This window comes from Leiobunum rupestre, chromosome 11, assembly GCF_980474605.1.
Source record: "Leiobunum rupestre chromosome 11, qqLeiRupe1.1.hap1, whole genome shotgun sequence".
NCBI classification, from domain to species: Eukaryota; Metazoa; Arthropoda; class Arachnida; order Opiliones; family Sclerosomatidae; genus Leiobunum; species Leiobunum rupestre.
This window is the reverse complement of record NC_143394.1, coordinates 11,640,740-11,661,232: the sequence shown is the minus strand read 5'-3', so window position 1 is coordinate 11,661,232 and position 20,493 is coordinate 11,640,740. Positions and strand designations below refer to the sequence as shown.

General features: G+C 38.9%; 1 protein-coding gene across 2 annotated transcripts in view; it reads right to left on the bottom strand.

Moving 5' to 3' along the window:
- Positions 1 to 20,493, bottom strand: part of Lim1 (LIM homeobox 1) — a 71,089-nt gene that overhangs the window by 21,209 nt on the left and 29,387 nt on the right. For both annotated transcript variants that reach the window (XM_090164055.1, XM_090164056.1), the window contains exon 3: positions 16,472 to 17,016. In XM_090164055.1, the coding sequence (XP_090020181.1) occupies positions 16,472 to 17,016 (545 nt within the window). The remainder of the gene's footprint in view (positions 1 to 16,471; positions 17,017 to 20,493) is intronic.

Genomic DNA, 20,493 nt, shown 5'->3' with positions numbered 1-20,493 from the left:
AAGCTGCAGTCCCAGGTTAAATCGGTCCTTGGAACTGGTGCATTTCGCAACAGTACCGTGTAATACAATGTGTAATATATGGCAGTACGGTGTAATAATTGGTAATACAATCAATATTCAGTAATACGTGTAGTACAAATAATATTTCTGTAGTACCAAGTAATCTTAAGTCCGGTGTACACTAAAAAACCTAGTGGTTACCCCCTCGCAAAAATCTCGGCTGTAAACCACGCCGTTTCTACGATCTAAGTACATGCAGAGATAATTTCTTGCTAACACAAATAGCATGAATAAAAAGTAGAAATATATAACATGTTGAACAATACTTTCGTTCTCACCAATTTGACGCTATTTCAACCCGGAAAAGAGAAATTATAATCACAATTCTTTAAAAAGATTCACGTTGAATGTAATAATTCGGAAGACACAATAATTGAGGCTCATAAACCCCTTTTGGTAAAAAATAAGACGATCTATGTGTCATCGCTTTAGCAATAACCAGTTTCGCTTCAATTAAATGAAGTCGTTTAAGAACAGCAAATACTTTGCAGGGTTTTTTTTTAAATATACTTGCCAATTTAACATTATTCTTTCTGTAAAAATGTTACCAGAATTTTTATAAGACTTTCTTGTCATCTTATTTATATTTGCTAACGTATTAATAATAAATAAATAATAAATAATAAATAATAATAATAAATTAATTAATCCAAGTTGAATGTTTTCTTTGGTTACCATGGTCGATTATTAATATCTAAATAATTTTTTATAAAACCATGAAGTGACAGTTCTTTTATAAAAATATTTTAAATATTTTTTATCTATTTATTTTTAGAAAAGAAAGGGAACAACAATGACATTTTAAAAGTGCACAAGAGTTTTAATTTAAAAGTTATTTATATCGGACCGTCATCAGGGGTCCGATAACGTGTCCAAAACTAGTCGGGTTAAAAAACTTTTAAATTAAAACTCTTGTGCACTTTTAAAATCTCGTTGTTGTTTCCTTATTTTTCTAAAAATAAGTATATTTGTGCAAGTCGCTAAAATGTATTTATTATTATTTATCTATGTTTAGATCTTTAGCGTTGGTTCGAAACCACCTCGTGCTCGAAGAGTAAACTCCTCCCCCTTAATGCGTCACCCATGCTTTTATCAATTGGAAAAACAAGCATACCAGCATGGCAGCCATAACCAAAGGTCACGTCATGCTGCCAAGTCCCTATATGTAAAAACACACGCTTGTTTCTGCGTAGCGGAGTTCTTGGCATTTCGGTTTTGTGGTGCGTGAAGCATCCATAAGTAGTGGCCATCTTGTTCAGTGTCGGGCCAGGGGGGTACGACGTCCCATAGCGTTTGCATGCGTTAGTAGGAGGGGGTGTATTTCCATCCATAATTCGGAGGATGGCCTCTGTTATTACGGCGAGCGCAGTTGAGAGCGTCCTTAATGCTCCACGCTCGCCCAACCAAAGTATATTATCAAGGATGCCCTTTCTTAATGTCCCCTCTTATGGCCGGTGTTGATGTCTTAATTCTAGGCCATTTCGGAGTCTGTGGACGCGTCGTATTCCGCGTGAGGTCCAACTCGTCGTCAGCCCACACATCGTTCGATTTTTTGCCTGGAAAAAATTTCGCTAATATTTGTTCGTGGGAATATTTTATCATTTTTACAGTTTTTTCAACTTCGCTTCTAGAATGTTATGGCTTACAATGATTACGCCATATTGTAGACCAAGAACTCGTTTACGTAAAGGAGAACGTTCCCGCGCGAAAATGGCGGATCAAAGTGGAGTGCAGTGGCAAAAGGACTCAAGGAGCCATTCGATATTTTTTTTCCTTATTTTACCCAAAAAGTGATAATAATTAACCTAAAAATTGTTCCAACAAGGAGAGTACCCGAGGTGTTTATTGTCAATTTTGTTCAAAGTCGGATGTAAAATGTAGACTATATGAAATATGAAATTTTCCAAAGGAGACGTTGCACTACCCATTCAATTTGCCATGGCAACCGAAAATGGTTTTGACCATTTAAAACAAAAATATTTTTTTTCCCTTATTTTACCCAAAAAGTGATAAAAATTTACTCCAAAATTGATGAAATTTACCTAAATGTGGTCCAAATTACCCATTTCGTGATTTTCAATTTAAAAAAAAATCGCCAAACCGAGAAAATCCCATGCTTTTTTAAATGGAGATTTTTTGTTTTAATTGGTCAAAAACATTTTCGGTTGCCATGGCAAATCGAATGACTTATCCCATTCCACAAAAACTTAAATAGGTAAAACGTTATCGTGAGTGTAGGGAGCTGTTGGCTCGCGTGGCATGAAGGGCTTTCCTCCACCCTCCTACGCATTGTAGCCCGGCCACCTGAATTAATGGCATTAACAATCGCTAGATTAAATTACCAAGTGTGAAATTCAATTTTATTTCCTATTTGTACCAATTATTTGATCCAATTAGAATTATATTCCAACTGGATGTGTCTTGATTTCTGTTGGGTCAAATTTGGCCAAAGGATCTAGTAATTTTCAGCATCGTTGAAGTTTGTGGTTTAGATGTTAGAATCGAAATAGCAGACAACAAACCAAATCGAAAAATCGTCGGCTACAGACGCTAGGGTATGTTTTTAATGTAGCTAGCGCCAATCACCTTATAGCGGTAGAAATAGGAAATAGTTTGTTCCACCAATAATATGCAAGCTTATACTCCTTTACTATCACACTTTATACTATTATGCAAAGTTTACATAATAGTATAAAGTGTGATAGTGCATCATCGAATTTCCTGTTTCTGCCGCCAGGAGCGTGGTTGATTGATATTTAGGTGCCTTAGCTTAGCGTCCAAGATGATTCGTTCCAGAGAGTCTACTAAGTAACTCACTGTGCAAACATTCAAAATTCTCCTGTAGTAATACACCGGTGTGAAAATTGGTCCGAGTGTGATATGTGAATTTCATAAAAATGACTAACCCCAATTTTTAAATATTTATATTCTCTTTAACTGGAATCGCTGGGCATTTAATTAGGTAGTTGGTTAGTTTAAAAAGTCTTGTTTTTAGGACGAAGAAATGCTATAGCAAGAATAATTAAATATAAATATCAATTTGGAAAAATAACATACTGCTATATCAAAATAGCTCCATTAGAGATATTTGTAAAGGGAAATTAATTAATTAGTTTGGAAATTAAATAAAAATTCCACCAATGTAATTAATATAAATACATGTAAATAAGTATAAATATGAATAAATAGTAAATATAACCAAAAAATAATAATAAAAATAAAAATATTCAGATAACTATCGCATCTTACAACTAAAACAACTTTTATAAATAAGTTGAAATATCAACAAGAAAATAAATACGCTAAAATTATCTTTAGTAACAAAAAAATAGTAGTTAAACCTTAATTCCATTGTTCAGTCTTAAAAGTAAACGCGTTAGACAACTGACAAAACAAAGGAGATCTTATCAAGGAAAAGCTCGACTTGATGCCGACAAAGACGCGAGACTACCGCACCCAATTTTTGGTAGGCACAGCCCATTTTCTTTATTTTTACCCAATTGGAAACCTCCCCACTGCCAAAATATACATTATACATTTTTTTCCCCTTCTTAAGAAAGTTTTTTTGGTGGGGAGAGCACCTGCAGGACTACGATTAATTTTGTCAAGGTAGCTTTGGTGGGTCCCACCCATCCGCGAAGCCCCTCCCTTCGTTTTAGATACAGAACTGGTGCGCGGATTTTGGGAGAATATTTAATTCCCTTATCTATATTCAGCGTATCAATTCGCCAGACTTACAACTCTCCGTCTAAAGCGGCCGTTACGCGCTATTAGATACATGACTTTGGGAAAATTTAACGGTTTCGTCGATTAAAATTCTCGTGATTAATCGGTGTCATCCGAAAATATAGTTATCGATAGGTTAATTAGAATTGGTCGATTAAATTAACAAATTATTCGGAAATAAATCGATTAAGTAAAAAAATACTAGATTTAGATTTCTCCAGAAAAAAATCAAATTCTTGGACTGTGACCCTTTATGCGTGCAAAGTTAATTTCAATAGAAATTTGCCACAAAAAGGTCGTCACATAATTTTACAACCCTCCAAAAAGTGTCGCCCGGTTCAAGTTGTCGGTGAATTGTAGTTTACCCATAATTTTTTTAAGATCATAATGGTCTCTTTGGACTTGTTAATTTTTTTATTTTTATCTAATTTTCATAGGCTGTTTAGACGTTTGCTAACGCTCAATTAGTTTCGCCTTGCACGATAGGTACTGCCACGGCAAAGAGTAGATTTTCAATTGTTTATTAACATAACTAGCGCCAACCACCCCTAGCTTCTGTTTAACCTGGTGAAATTCATTTGTGGGGTGGCAGAGTGGTTAGCACTTTCGCCTCGCAGCAAGAGGAGGCGGGTTAGATCCCAGCTTGTGGCACTGGGTGGAAACTCGGAACAACTCCTTCCGCGTTGAGTTTGCAAGTTCTCTCCCCACTGGATTAAGGGGTTTTCCCCCGAGATCTTCGGTTTCCCCTTCCATAAAAACTTGTTGAGGTTAACGGTAATAGTTAGTGTAGGGAGCTGTTGGCTCGATCGCGTGGCATGCAGGGCTTGCCACCACCCTCCTACGCATTGTAACCCGGCCACCTGAATTAAAGGCTTCAAAAGTCGCTTGACGACTTAGGCCCAAGGTGGTGCCTTGGAAGTTAATTCACATTCAATTTTCGCCGTGTTTTTCGAATACAAATAAGTTTTAAGAAAAAATAAAATTATCTCAGAAAATCATCTAATAGTCAGAAAATAATCAAAATACCCCCTTTTCCTAAATATATTTTAAGTCGGATAATGGTCGGCATATCATACCGACCGTAAATAGTCAGAAAAAAGGATTTACGGTTTTAGTGTCGAAAAACGTTCGGACGTTTTTAGGTTGGCATTTTGTCGTCGACTATAAAGCGACTTTTCGACCGTACCCCGACCCTAAAACGACTTCATGCGCTACAGGGGGGTGATGCAAATAGGGGTCAAAGTTCGTGTGATGTCTATCAATAGCAGTTTCCTCTGTTACGGGGTGTCCTAACTAATCAATATTTAAAATTTAATTATATTTAATCAGATTTAATCAGGGTATCCCAATGATCAGCCCCTCGTATTGGTACAATTCAGCACGCGAGTAGATGGGTCAAACTATCGAACGCATTTTATCCCGATATAGGTTCATTGTGTAACAAAATCGTGATTGATTGGAACCCTAAAACAAAGCCGATGGATAAATACGGTTCCATATTTGGGTGGCCCTTTTAAAAAGGGCATCGGCCCTGGAATACCTAAAGCAATAAAACGGGCCAGAGTCGGTAGAGAGAAGAATAAAAAAAGGCGACAAAAAGGCAGTTGGCGTATAGGCCTTCGCAGGGCCTTATAATAGTAAGCGATCATGGTCTTACGGGCGAGCGGCGCGCCGGGAAAGTCGGCTTATCAGGGTTACCCAGGCAGGGTGGCCGCCTTTCGCGAGCTACCTCCCACGCCTAGCTACTAATCCCACCCCCGATCACGGAGCGCATGCGCGGCGGAGCCTCCTTCCTGGACGAACTTGAGAGCGCAAATATTGTAACTGAGAACTTCGAGATGCCTATTGATTCTTAGGTATGCGTTCGTTTTAAAACATTGAAGTAGATCAATGAATTAACTATCAACCTTTACCTAAAATACTTGATCCAATGTCTCCATTTCGATCCAACTGGAATCAAGACATATCCAGTTTGAATACATTTTTGTTTGGATCAAATAATTTTTACCTAATATAAATAAAATTGAATTTCGTACATTGAAATTTTCGACCAAATATGACACATTTTGAATTATAATTTTCTGCCAAATATAAGACATTTTGAATTATAATTTTCTCCCAAATATAACACATTTTTAATGTTAATTTTCAACCAAATACGACACATTTTGAACATTTATTTTCGACCAAATACGACAGATTTTTAATGTTAATTTTCGACCAAATATAACACATTTTGAATGATAATTTTCGACCAAATATGACATATTTTGAATATTAATTTTCGACCAAATAAGACATATTTTGAATATTAATTTTCGACCAAATAAGACACATTTTGGATTGCAATTTTCAACCAAATATGACACATTTTGAATTGTAATTTTCGATCAAAGATAACACATTTTGGATTCCATATTTCGACCAAAGATAACACATTTCGGATTCCATATTTTCGATCAAAGTCCAAATTACAAATACGACACATGTTGGATTACAATTTTCGACCAAATGTGACACATTTTGGATTACAATTTTCGACCAAATATGACACATTTAGAATTGTAATTTTCGATCAAAGATAACACATTTTGGATTCCATATTTTCGATCAAAGTCGAAATTTTGGAATCAAATACATACATACATCATAGGGAAAGCTCTGAAGTTTCAAGTATAAATTTGACTACCGAAAACCTACTTATCGGAATGCTACGTTATGAGAATTAAGTACATTAAAATTACAACATATCTCAGGTATCAAAATTATACGATTACCAGTCGAATTTTGTTTAACCTAAACTATCATAAACTGTCCTTACAAATTTTATAGAAATTGATCCAATAAAACGGATAGGTTAATATTAATTTCGAACAAAATGGTCATTAGCCACTTCACACATGGCTCAATTTTTTAAACGAGGCTTGTTCATGATGGTCTGAAGAGGGTACAATTCAATAAAATTAATTTTCAAGTTCAATTTCCTCTTTAAACGGACGTTTTTAAGTTACCAAATTCTTGTAGGGAGGTGGACCTTTTGTCAAGCCCGCACTAGAGGAAAACCCCTATATGTCCGGAAGGCTGGCTTCCCCTCAAAGTCAGCTTACCAGTCCGCCTTTTGTCGGAGAATACAATGGCCTGGGGTTACATGCTAGTGAAAATTCAGAACTTCATGGTTTATACTTTAAACGCTTTATAAAATTATTTGAAAATTCACCAAAATTACACACCCTGTATACTTTATTTTCGTAGTGATACTCTATACCCTAGTCTCATATGATATTAAATGCAATTTTTATCGACAAGGTACTTTTGGCCAAAGCAGAACATTTTATCACTAAATTACTAGGAGCAGATATTTTTATAGTTTACGTATAAGGTTTAAAACATTGCTTTATAAAATGTGGAGTTTCGATTTATTCTTAACCGAAAACTATCGCTACGCCCCCTTTGGTAAACTAAATAGGTAGCGGCTAAAGCAGACTCTATTAGTTTTTACTTATCGTAAATTACACTTTATAAATAATGATACTTGCATTTTAATATAATTTTTGCATCGTTTGCTTATATTTTGATAAGTTTATTTTAGAAAAAAACGTTTTTATGACTTTTTAATTTGTCTATAGCAGACGCTATATCTTAGGGCTTACCTCGGAGAAACTAGCGCCGTTACGCCACCTAGACTCGTTTCGGTCGCGAAATGACTTATGACAATACCACCACCTTTAATTCGTTCAAGTTCTACATAATCATGAGCAATATACTGATAAAATTTCAGTTCTTCTAGAGTTCTAGTCCGTAAACAGTTTCTAAACAAGTTTGATTTATTATTGAATCAGTAAAAAAACTACTCCCTAATGGTTTCTTTTCGCCTGTTCTCGGACTAAAATTGTACTCTTTTTACCCTAAAACGTTTTATTCGCCCGTTCCGGGGATGAGAATTACTCCGGCCCATAAACTATCCGCTTGTTCCGGAGTATTAGGGCTACTCTTTTTACTCCTTCTGAAAACGAGGTAAAAGGGAGTAAATCGCATTTGGTCCTCTGCTATAATTTATCTGCTAAAAGGCCACACCATTTTGGAAAAAAGGGTTTTTCTCCGACTCGAGCTATTCTCCGCCACCGAATCGGTGTAATCGGTGTAAAATGACGTCATAGCTCGAGGGGTAAGACACTCTGCGAAATCGGTGTACACTGCCGTACCTTTGACAGTACTAAATGGAACTCGCGAACTCTTGAAAATAAGTACCTTTAACAGTGCTAAATGCAGAACCGTCCCTTGAGTAGGGCGAGCGGGGCAGTGGCCCAGGGCACCAAAGTTTTAGGGGCGCAAAATCGAAGATTTTCATTTAAATTGGATATTGAAAAATTAAAAATTTCTAAATAAGGTTCTGGGGGCGCCATTTTGTTTTTTTGTTTTTGCCCAGGGCGCCATTTGGGCTAGGTACGGCTCTGGCTAAATTCACGAACTCGGTGTACAGCTTATCTGAGACTGTCTTACCCCTCGTCATAGCCTTACTCTTCTTACTCTACTCCGAAATCCCGGAACAAGCGAATAAGAAACCAACTAATGTTTAAGTTTTAAACCAGTTTTGCGTCGAATTTAACCACCTAAACCTAAACCAACAAATGGGATAAAAATATGTGTTGTTCCTAAAGCTAGCAGGATCGCGTAGACGACGTTTCACGGCCATTTAATTGAAACGAAACCAAGTCGCCGTATATTTCACTCGCATTACAAAATATATCGATGCACGAAGAACAAAAAGGGGACGCAAAAATGCAAAGACGTCGAAAGATAGATCAGCGGAGTCCCAAATGGCGCGGAATCTCGATGGAAACGAGAAAAAGCGGGCGAGTCGCGGTGTTGGCTGATAGAGGGTTTCATCCTGGCGCGTGTGAAATATTTCCCACGAGGTAAAACTTCCACGTGATCTATTTCCAATCCGACAGCGGCAACCAAGGCCCGCACTCCCCCGCGTATGAATCTAACGCGGATCTAACGTAAACAGCGCCGGGAGGAAGCGCCGAGCCCTCTCCGCACATATCATCCCTCTTCCACAAAAGCTATTCTTCTCCGAGTATATATACAAGGTTCCTAGCGAAGCCGCCTGACGAAGGATGGGATTAACCGGGTGGTCGGGGGTGGACGCCGACGACCCGTTAGGCCTAGTTCGGGGAAAACCCGCGTTGGCCAAAGCTACCCGGCTTACTCAGTCGGGCACAGTACCGTCGCTGATTTCCGCCTCTAGCTCCTACCGAGGTTCAACTACGGCGCGCTTTCGCTTCACTATGCGCTAAGATTGACGAGTGGACGTAACTTATCGGACGTTCCTATAAAGTCGCGTTATACTTGGGAATAGCTGGTTTAGGATTGGCAGCGCTATCAACTACGTTTGAAACGAAACGAAAAGAGTTTTTGGACAATTTCAATCCTTCCCGCAAGGTTAAGCTTGGTTGCTTTAGGCCGAGTCTGTTGATGCTACGGTTTGGGTTGCGGGAAGGTACGGGTTGTACGGTTATGGGCCCGGGGTGAATTGCTAGCTGGGCTGGTTTGAGGGAATTTTTATAGCCTCGGTCGTCTCAACGGGCGCTGGTGCGGGCGTAAAGTAGCCCGGAAGATGGCGTTATCGGAAAACGATTGCAGCAAACGCCCGAGACGCTATGCTATAGGACGACAGTGACATCTCGGGGACAAAAAGACGTATCTTCGGATTAAGCGATTTCGAATATACCATAAAATTTAGTTTTATCACGTAACTGAGAACGTGTAAGATCTTCCTTTTTCCTAAATAAATGGGCGTGGTTCAAGGCGATTTTTGATTTGGTGAAGATAAGCTTTGGGACCATTTTAGGACCACTTTAAAGAATTAAAGAATTTTTGTAACCATTGGAACGAACAGTATTTTTGCGAAATTTTAGATACCAACGATATTCGAAATTTAGGTACCGTACCATAGGAATGCTGTTTTTGAAACTAGAAGGGTTGTATTGTGGCCATTTATGGACCACTTTGAAACTATGAGGAGTGACTTGTGAATATTTATGGACCACTTTGAAACTATGACGGGTGACTTGTGACCATTTATGGATCATTTTGAAACTATGAGGGGTGACTTCCAACGATATACGAAATTTAGGTACCGTACCATAGGAATGCTATTTTTGAAACTAGAAGGGGCGTATTGTGACCATTTATGGACCACTTTGAAACTATGAGGAGTGACTTGTGACCATTTATGGTCCAATTTGAAACTATGAGTAGCTTTCGACCGTTTATAGACCACTTTGAAACTATGAGGGGTAACTTGTGACCATTTATGGACCACTTTGAAACTATGAGGGGGTGACTTGTGACCATTTATGGTCAAATTTGAAACTATGAGGAGTGACTTGCGACCGTTTATGGACCACTTTGAAACTATGAGGGGTGACTTGTGACCATTTATGGACTACTTTGAAACTATGATTGGTGACTTGTGACCATTTATGGACCACTTTGAAACAACAAAGGGTGTTTTTTACCATTTATGATTCGTTTGGAAACAGAGGTCTATTATCAGGCCCGACGAGAGAGGGGGAAGGTGGTACAAATTAGCGGGGGCCGTGTATCCAAGGAGCTTGGAATCTATCCAGTTTCTCCCTCAAAACTAATTACTAATTCCAGTAATAAAAGGCCCGAAACCCGCTCTCTGTGACCCTGTCTATTATGAAATCAATGTACACTTTACACTTTTCTAAAATGTTGACCGAAATGTCTCCAAAAAGAACGGTACGCGGAAAAAAACACTACGGCAGTTACGACGTTCTGGCTCTGCGGGCGCGACTTACGCTTATAGCCGGCCCGGGTAATAGGCAAGGCGGGGAGGGGGAGTGGAAGGGAAAGAAGCCGAAGTTCTCCCGCCGCGCGCGCTCTCGAGAGAAGCGATAGTCCTACTAGATTGCGAGTGGAGCGCCATCTAGGAAGGCGGAAGACAATGAGAGTTAGCCTGGCCGCCCGCGTAAACGGCCTTTCTCTTTTTGGCTGGCGCAGCATTTCGGGGAGCACCCAGGCCTCGCGCTATGGATGACTATAAAAATAAAGAGAGAGGCGTGTTCGGGGGAAGGTGGACGCGAGGGAATCGCTCGCTCCCTTTAGAGAGAAAATAGCCTTTGCTCGAGATACATTCGGCCAGGCCCGCTCGCGAGCGAGTTTCAAAGAACTTTTTCCTTTTTTTAGGTTGCCCGGACCAGCTATTTTGTTTTGCGCCAAGAAAAACTTTGTACGGTCGAATTTCCCTATTTTTCTCTAAAGCCCAAGTTTTTCGAAACTTTTTCGTTTTGACTATAATACCAACGTTTTTCCAAAACAGAAACCATATATTCTAGTTTATTTTTAGCTATTTTCAGTTGTTTCAGATATAGTTTTTCAGTGGTTTGAGCTATAGTTTTTCGTTCGCACAGGTATATCAAGAAGAATATAATATATTTCTTAGAACAAAAGTATCCATCGCAAGGCTTTATAAACGAAAGGTTCGAGGTGAGTTCTATTCTATGGCAAATCACGGAAGCTTACACCACTTCTCGGACGGCTCAAAATATACTTCGCTTGGAGATATAAAATGCTAAAATTAATTTACAATTTATTTTTTTTTTCAATTAAATAGTTTTAAAAAATCATTATAATAATGGCACTATTTTTTTCAATGAAATAGTTTTAGAAAATCATTATAATAATGGCACTATTTTTTTCAATGAAATAGTTTTAGAAAATCATTATAATAATGGCACTATTTTTTTCAATGAAATAGTTTTAGAAAATCATTATAATAACGGCACTATTTTTTTCAATGAAATAGTTTTAGAAAATCATTATAATAATGATAATGGCACCATTTTTTTCAATGAAATAGTTTTAGAAAATCATTATAATAACGGCACTATTTTTTTCTTCCAAATTGTAATTTAAGAAATCAGTCGGAGGTTGCGAAAGTACTAGTTTCAAGCGGGATAGGAAGTTCTATATTAGCAGACGCTACTAGCTTTTATATGGAACGCAATAGCCTTTTCAGCTAAGCAGAGGCTTTGTAATTTGACAACTGCTTAGCAGACGAAAATCTAGCAGTTTATGAAATTCTCGCGTTGGCCGCTACGTGGCTCTATGTAAACTAAAAAGGCTAATTAGACGTATTTGGGGGTTATGATAGATTAAATAGAAGATATTTGCGACCGAAAACGATCGCTACGCCCTCTATTGAAACCTAGATATGTCGCTCCTAAAGCTATTAGTTTATCCTCATCGTTATTCCTAAATTGACTAAAAATAACACCCTGTACTTTATTTTCATAGTGGTACTCTCTACCCTAGTCTCATATGATATTAAAAGTCATTTGTTATCGACAAGGTACTTTTGGCCAAAGCAGATTGTACCAGCGAAGACTATTATGAAGTAGCAGGTTTTACTTTCGAAATCATTGTCCAATCACAATGTATACATTTTATCACTAAATTACTAGCAGCAGATATTTTTATAGTTTACGTATAAGGTTTAAAACATTGCGTTATAAAATGTGGAGTTCCGATTTATTCGCGACCGAAAACTATCGCTACGCCCCCTTTGGTTCGCCATTGAAACCTAGATAGGTAGCGGCTAAAGCAGACTCTATTAGTTTTTACTTAACGTAAATTACACTTTATAAATAATGATACTTGCATTTTAATATAATTTTTGCATCGTTTGCTTATATTTTGATAAGTGTATTTCAGAAAAAAACGTTCTTTTTCAATTTGTCTGTAGCAGACGCTAGATCATTAGCACTACCTCGGAGTAGTTAGAGCCGTTACTTGACCCGTTTCGATCGCTAATAAAATGTTAATATTTGCAGTTTTTTTATAATTCTACTCTGATTTGCGTTTCCTCTATTGTAACCTAGATTTAGACATTTATCTAATTTAATATAGATCTTGGACGAGCGCGTTGACGCAGCGCCATCTAGACACGTTTCGGTCGCGAATTATATATTTCTTCTTACATCAAAACTACAACTGATGTCTTGGAATGTACTTGAAAAGAATTCAACAAATAAAATAATACAAGAACGAGTTTCTATTTTACCAAAAAGTCAAACTTAAATTCATTGAAATGGCTTGACGTCAAGTGTACATCATTTTAGAAAATTTCGCTTCAACGAAATGAAGGAAAAGACAAGTGTTAAAGGTCCTTCGTTGTTTTACGTTTCCGGTCTCTAACCGAATGAAATCCCAGTGGATAGATTTTTTAAAGTACTCTACTACTCCAGCGCCACGCCGCGGTGCAACCTTTTGGCCCTGTGGCGCCCCGCGGCGGTGGTTTGATTCTGATGGGAAATAAGTCTTCCGGTTTCACTGTCGATTTGACTGCGCGCGATATAGCAACGCTTTCGACGCGGGTCAAAGGTCGGCGCGTGACTACGTGACCTTTGGGTACCTCTACCCAAAGCGTGTCACAACTCGTGCTGTTGGTGCTACGTTTGTAGTATCAACTTTTGTAGTGGAACGAAAGTTAGGCGTGTTTGTAGAAAAATTGATGTTATGTCTTTATTTAAAGTCTGCATTATATTGTCGCAGGAATCCATACCTCTACTTGGAATGCTTATCCTGCCGTATCGCGTATGGTAAGCTCACTCTGACGGCTTTGACCCCGCCTACGTTGTTGTTTGTTAAGTTAACATAGTGACGTCAAAAAAACCGCCAGCCACATCGAGACGAAATTCGGCCGTGATAAGCATTCCAAGTAGAAGTATGGATTCCGGGTTATGTACATGAGATATAGTTTTTACAACCTAAACAATTTAAGCTCAATGATTTTCATATTTTTCCACCAGGTTTAGTAATAATCAGCTAGGCTACACGAGGTACCACGTTAGGCCTAAGTCATCAAGCGACTTTTAAAACCATTAATTCATAGTAGTATAAGACAAAATAGCATAAGTAACTATTAAATAATTAATTATGTCAGAGAAATCATGGATGTTTCTTTAAAAAGTTGATCCTACGTCACAAGACACGCTTAACAGACGATGACGTAAGAGGTTCCTTAATTTAAAAATTAGTATAGTATAGTAACAATAGAGTTATACCGTGGACCAGTACGGCTTTTTCACGACTTGTAATCTTGCGCGGTGGATTATTAGAAGCGTAGGTTTAATTTCGTCGATTGCAAGGTCGCCTGTTCAAATCCTGGTAGTGACCGGACTGAAAATGTGTGTTTTCATTCAATAATTAATTGATGGTTATTACAAATATTAATAATTAAATTATATAATTATATAAATTTAAAATAGTCATGATTTTAGCGAATAAGAGTTTAAATCTTCAATAGGCCTTGGCCTCAAGGGAAAATTACCTTGCGAAGCAGATTTCTACCCGTCGTGACCTGGAAGTTACATACAGCGCCAACTTCGTTTGCGGCGTATGTGTCAACTAGGTTATACCCTCTATAATTAATTCATCGTGAGAGTGAAGCAACCAAACAGTAATAAAATTGCCGCGAAATTTAAGTGCATTGTACTTTATCCAAAACAGCTCAATAATATTTAATTTTAAAATTAAAACAAGACGCGTCAATATGTTATTGAATAAGGCGACAAAAGTTTAGCATTAAACTTTTAATCGGCGATGTTTGTAAAATTTACGTTACGGTCGATCCTACTCGTCTCACTATCGTGATTTCTCGTCACACTGTATAGAAAGGGTTGATCCTACACGTCTTAAGCGCGCTATCGATATCACGCGGCGATTTGCGAGGCACGAATTTGGGAAAAGCGTGGGTCAGGACGACAAGCTCGAGCAGTTGAACAGGTTAGGTAAGCGAAGCGAAGGATATTTCGTTTTCACAATAATTGGACGTCTGCAAATATTCTCTCCCCGTGAAGTTCCGCTCAAAATCTTCGGGCCTACGCTTAACGATTTTTTCATTGAACAAGTTAGAAGAAAATATCGAACCCAGCGTGAGTCTGCGCGTGGCAACATTTCAACGACTACAAATTCCTCAATGAATTTTGTTCGAAGCCTACACTCTTTCTTTTTGGCCAAAATATACAAAATGTAAGCATTACTTTTTCTCTTTTTTTCTTGCCAAAACGTTTGACTATTAATCAAAAGGTTTATCGTGATGTCATTCAATTGAATGATTCTTTTTCCTGGCGGGTTTAGACTCTTTAAATTTAAATTAATGGAAACGTTATGTTGAGTTTGCTTCAATGAGGGTATTGTGATCGCGCTGAAAAGTGTTTTTCCAAAATAATATTCCGAGTTTTTAACACTTTTTCTTCCAAAAAATAATTTTTTGTTATCAATTTTGTAGGATTTTATAGAAAATATAACAGCAACCCCAAATTTTAAAACTACCACATCATTAATCTTTTAAGTATGATACTAGAATTCAAAGCAAATATGAATTGCCGTTACTCATTTGAATATTAAGTAGGATTCAAACCCATAATATGCATATTTTTCAGAAAATGCTATTTGAGCTTTTGAAAATTGGACCTTGAAAAATTCAATAGTAATCTGTTGTATAAGAATATCTATTTTTTGAAGCTTTATTGATGTTTAAAATTCTATAATCAACGTTTCGAAAATGAGTGGAAATATTTCTTATCGACGCCTACTTGCTTCAATGTACAGCGCTAATTTGTCAATAAAGTACAATCATACGCTACCGTGCTACTCTTAGGTGGTCAATAAAGTAAAACCAATTCATTTTTAATTGTTTGTTTGCACGGACATCCGACAGAAGTGAAACAGAATGAATGTATGTTGAATCATTAGAAAGATTTTCTTCCTTAATGTACGCATCCTAGGCTTAATATTAGGGTTAACTAATGTTTCAAAAACGCGTCACTGACTGACATTCGGACATGCGTTTAAGTATACAAGAATATTCTACATAGAATTATTGACTTCTAAAGCGAATCAATGATAAACCTTTCAGAGGTGTTTAGAAGTTTAGAACCAACTTTCAAAATTCGTACAACCAACACTTAAATATCAAAGAACCAATCCAAAATAGAACTGTGTGATTTACGACCCATTTTCATGGAACAAGTTTTATCAGCAATTTAGTTCGAACCGATTGAAACTTGATAATTTTTCTTTACTATCAAAACGTTTAACAAGAAAATCTCTGCATTGGGGTTCGGGAAAATTCTTAAATTTTCATTTATAATCAAACTTTTTAGAAGCTTATCTCAGCGATAGAGAAATTAACACATTTTGAACACTTACATACTAATATTTGAATACAATAGTTTTAAAGTTAAGGTCCCCAACTGCGTTGAAATTTCGACGGGGTACCGTCGATCGTCTCAAATTGTATCAGCCAGATCGCATTTCTTGGACCCGCGTAATCGGGCACAAGGGGAGGAGCCCCACTAGAAATTGAGCCAAAATTTCGGAACACCGATGAGGACCTTTATTAAAGAATTTCATGCGCGCCCTTAATTGACTTTTTTAGATTGAAAAGTATGTAAGACCGCCGTTTCTACCACCTTCTGCCAGGTTCTACTAAGCAACTCACTGCGCAAACTCGGGAAACCTACCATCATACTATAAATAAGTACATATTTGGTAGAGTGTGGGGATTTGAATTTGATTTTTTGGCTCCAAAATTACTACACCCAATTTTTAAAATAATTTATAATGACTGAAGAGAGAGGGTATTTACCTGAATGACCCTCATGTTGAGTCCAGTTTCTTGAGCGAGTTGTTCGCGAATGTGGCGCGTGGGTTTGGGAGTGGCGGCGAAGGCCGCTTTCAAAGTTTCCAACTGTTTGGCTTTGATGGTCGTCCTCGGGCCGCGTCTCTTAGTCCCGCCCGGAGTGTTCTCGTCGTTGGCCTGTCCGCCGGAACCCTGTCCGGGTCCCGAACCACCGCCGCCGCCGCCTCCGCGCTCTCCGTTGGGGCACGACGCCGAGTCCGAACTGCTCGCTGGCGTCCCCGGGTTGAGTCCTCCGGCGCTCGGCGGCCGAGGCCCGACCGACGGCGGCCCCCCGACCACGCTGCCGGGGCTGCCGAGGCCCGCCGCCAACGACGCGACCACCGACCCGTTCGCGCTGGAGGGAGTCCCGCCGCCCCCGTTCAAGTGTCCCAGCGGGTCCAACGACGTCCCGTCGCGCTCCAAGTCTTGAAGCAGCGAGTCATTCTCCGTCTGGCTGCAGTCCGTCGCTTCGTCCAAGTCCGGACCGTCCGACGGAGAGTTCCCGGATAATACTGCAACGACAAAAAATTAACATCAGTGTGTGCGAAGATAATAGATAAAAATGGAGAATCACAATATTAATTAGACCAGTCTTGGAAATAAGCGGTGGTCACTGGCTCAAAGACCAGTTTATTAATTGCTCGGACCAGTTTTTTTATTCAAAAGCTAGAGGTTCACTGGTCCAGTGTCCAGTTTATTAATTCAAAATTATCTACCGTATTATTAACAAACTGGTCTACGTGACCACTTAAATAATTCAAGAGTTGGGAGTCACTGGCCAAATAGACCAGTTTAGAAATAAACCTTATTTCCAAGCCTGAATTAGACGATTGGAAAATCGTCTGCTAACACGCGTTACAACGTTTTTTAACGACCCTAGCCTCTGTTAAACCTTTTTGGCATAAATTTTAAAAAGGCGATCCATTATAAATATTCATATTTATACTCAATTTAATGTGAAATCGTTTATCGAATGCGTTTAATTAGATCACGTTAAGCCAAGCGCACACTGCTCTTCGTAACGTCTCCGTCCTACCTTTCACAAGCCTTTGCTTCATAACGGAGACAATGCCTTATGGAAGGCAGGACGGATACGAAACGGAGAGCCAGTGGACGTCTAGCCTTAGATGACAAAAATAAACTCAGAAAACTATGAAGTATTCGACGAGTTTTTCTACGCCTGATTTACACCTTTTCTTAGCTAGATCAAGAAATTTGCGTAATAATATGCTGGATATCTGCGACGAGAATTAGCTTTAAGATCTTTACATTCAGGAATACAGCAAGGTTTTCAATGGAATCTGTTTTTGGAAAAGGCAAAAATTTACATGCAGAAATAAAGCAAGGTTTTTGGAAAAAGCAAAGATTCTGCAGACCAGTTCCAAAAATTGCGAGTGTAAGTTTCAAAGCTATTTTGATCCGTTTTCTGTAAAAGCAGGCTTCTAACGCAGTTTCAATGTAGCATTACCAAATAAGAGTGTGCGTATAAATCTAGTACGAACAAATCCTGAGTTGTAATAGTAGGCCTAGAAACATCCAACTCATCTTTTGAATTTGTCATGACGGTTGCCTAGACACTCCGCGCGTTCAATATTCCATCGTTTCATCCCCCCGTTTCGCTATTGTTTGCGTTTCACGGCTCGCTCAGCCCTCCTCCGCGTTTACGCACCCCCGGTCGCGCCATCTCTCTCTGAATCTAATTATTCCCGCGAATAACTCATTCATAGAGGGCGCTATGAACTTAACCGAGTGGACAAAATTAAATGCATGGCGGGAGAGTAATCGAGGTGAAAAAGGGAACACGAGGATGGTGGCGCCTCCCGCCGCCCCGTGACAAACCCCTCGCCACCATTTGTTTTCGTATGCCTCCGGATACAAAAAAACCCGGCAACAATGCCGAGTTGCTTGACTCTGTATTAGTTTTACTTGAGTGTCTTTTAAATTTATTAAAATATGTTTGTAAATATGGTTAGGTATTAAGTAGGAAATGATTAAGGAAAGTTTAAAACAACGAGTTGGTTCGGTGGTGGCGCCATATAGACAAATAAAGTCCATTCATTTGGCGGGAAAGCCCTAAAGGCGCTAACATTTTTGATAAGGCGATCCCATTGCCTAGGCTGGTAAAATATACTAGAGATTCAATCTACTGTACACTCTTGACCTAGCAGACAAAACTTCGTTATTACCGTATCGCCATCTCTAGATTAGCTCATGAACCACCATTTAGTAGACGACAATCTCTAGAATCCTGAGATCGCTTCTAATTAATAGTTCAGCAGTTAATATAAGGATGGCGCCACGTTTGCGACTAGTCACCATAGCGGGGTTAGACTGGTCCTGAAATCGTAGAAACTTTGAGATAAGGTTCGGATCTTTGAAGAGCCAGAGAAGTATTAACATATTAAGCTTAAGACTTCAATCTTCGAAATAAAATTATTTTAAAATTAACGTTTATTCGTCTAATACAAAATCACAACTACAATATTCTCCAGAAGAAAGACCTATAAATTACCTTTTTCATTTTGCATAGAGCCCCCAAGTACTTAGTTAGCCAACGCGAGGAGCTCATAAACCGCTGGATTTTCGTCTGCTAAGCAGACGCATTGAGATTTCCGCAGTTTATGAACTTCTCTAGTTTGGCCGCTTCGTGGCACTATTTAAACTGACTACAATTACTCGAGAAATTCCTATTTTCCAAGTAGAATTATAAAAACCTTGACGCAGCCTAAAGCCACTTTAACGACTATATACACGACTACTTTAACGGTTATATACGCGACACCACTCGTACCGGGGATACTTAATTGTAGTTTCTCTCATTTCTCGGTGAAAACGCGGCAAAACCCGACAAAGAAAAACTGTATTTTCTTCCGCGCGACACACAAAAGACAATCTTAATATTTGACACCGGTGATAAATCGGGCTCCTGGAAAACTCTGAAAGAGCCATAACTCTAGCCGCTAGAGAATCGCGCGAGATCGGGGCATAGAAATCGTATAAAACAGGGCGCGCTATTAAAAAGGGAAGCGCGCGCGCGGCGTCGAGGTTGGGTCGGCGACTGACTCGGGCGGGAGTCGGGGCAGACGCGATGGATTGCCACGCTGAAAACGCTCCGGAGAGCCAAGGCCCGACTACATCGATTGTCCATCGCTCATTTCAAGAGATCCCCTCGCTCTATCTTCGGCCTTGATCACGTGATAGTTTACAGGAAAAGCGGGGAGAGGGAGTACGGGCTGAACCGTATGGGGTACAACGTGGAGGTCAGTTGACCCACTACCAATAGTTATCCTCCTGAGCTTCTTCTATTCCATCCCGCTCGTGAAAGCGCCGTGGAAAAATTCCGTATCTCGAATAATGGGGAAATGTTGAGTCCGTATCTTAAAGGATGGGAAAAACTAAATCGAAAAGTCTCCTGCTTGTTTTTTAAACTAACTAGCGCCAGTGTTACCCCTAGCTTCTTTTATACCTTGTGGCACAAATGTAAAATTAGGCGATCCACTGTAAATTTGGATCTTCACAATCCGTTTAAAAAAGCGTTCAAATTCGTCTGTATTGGCGCCTAGGTCTTAAATTTCGAAAATGAAACGATCGTTTATAATAGTCAACTTTTATTCCTAAGCATGCTTTTTTCGCTTTTAAAATCGTATTAATTACATATAAACCTTGGTAAAATCTAAACAAAGGGGTCGAGAATATATCTCAAGCTATTGTACTCTGGGAGTTATACACAGCACCAAGTTCGTTTGCGGCGTATTTGTGAAATTATCTAGTTGATAATTCAAAATGAGTTCAGGTTTACGCCCTTTTAATTTTAAAACAAAATGTTCGGAGTAGAAATCAAAATCGACAACCACGCGCTTGTGTTATTGTTTCGTGATATCAGTTCTGGATTAAAATCTACCGGGTAAGAGGTTTGAATTTTGGCCTGGTTTGGTAATAACAAGCCCATCCCACCCTGTCATGGCGAATAACGTACTACAAGTGGCGCC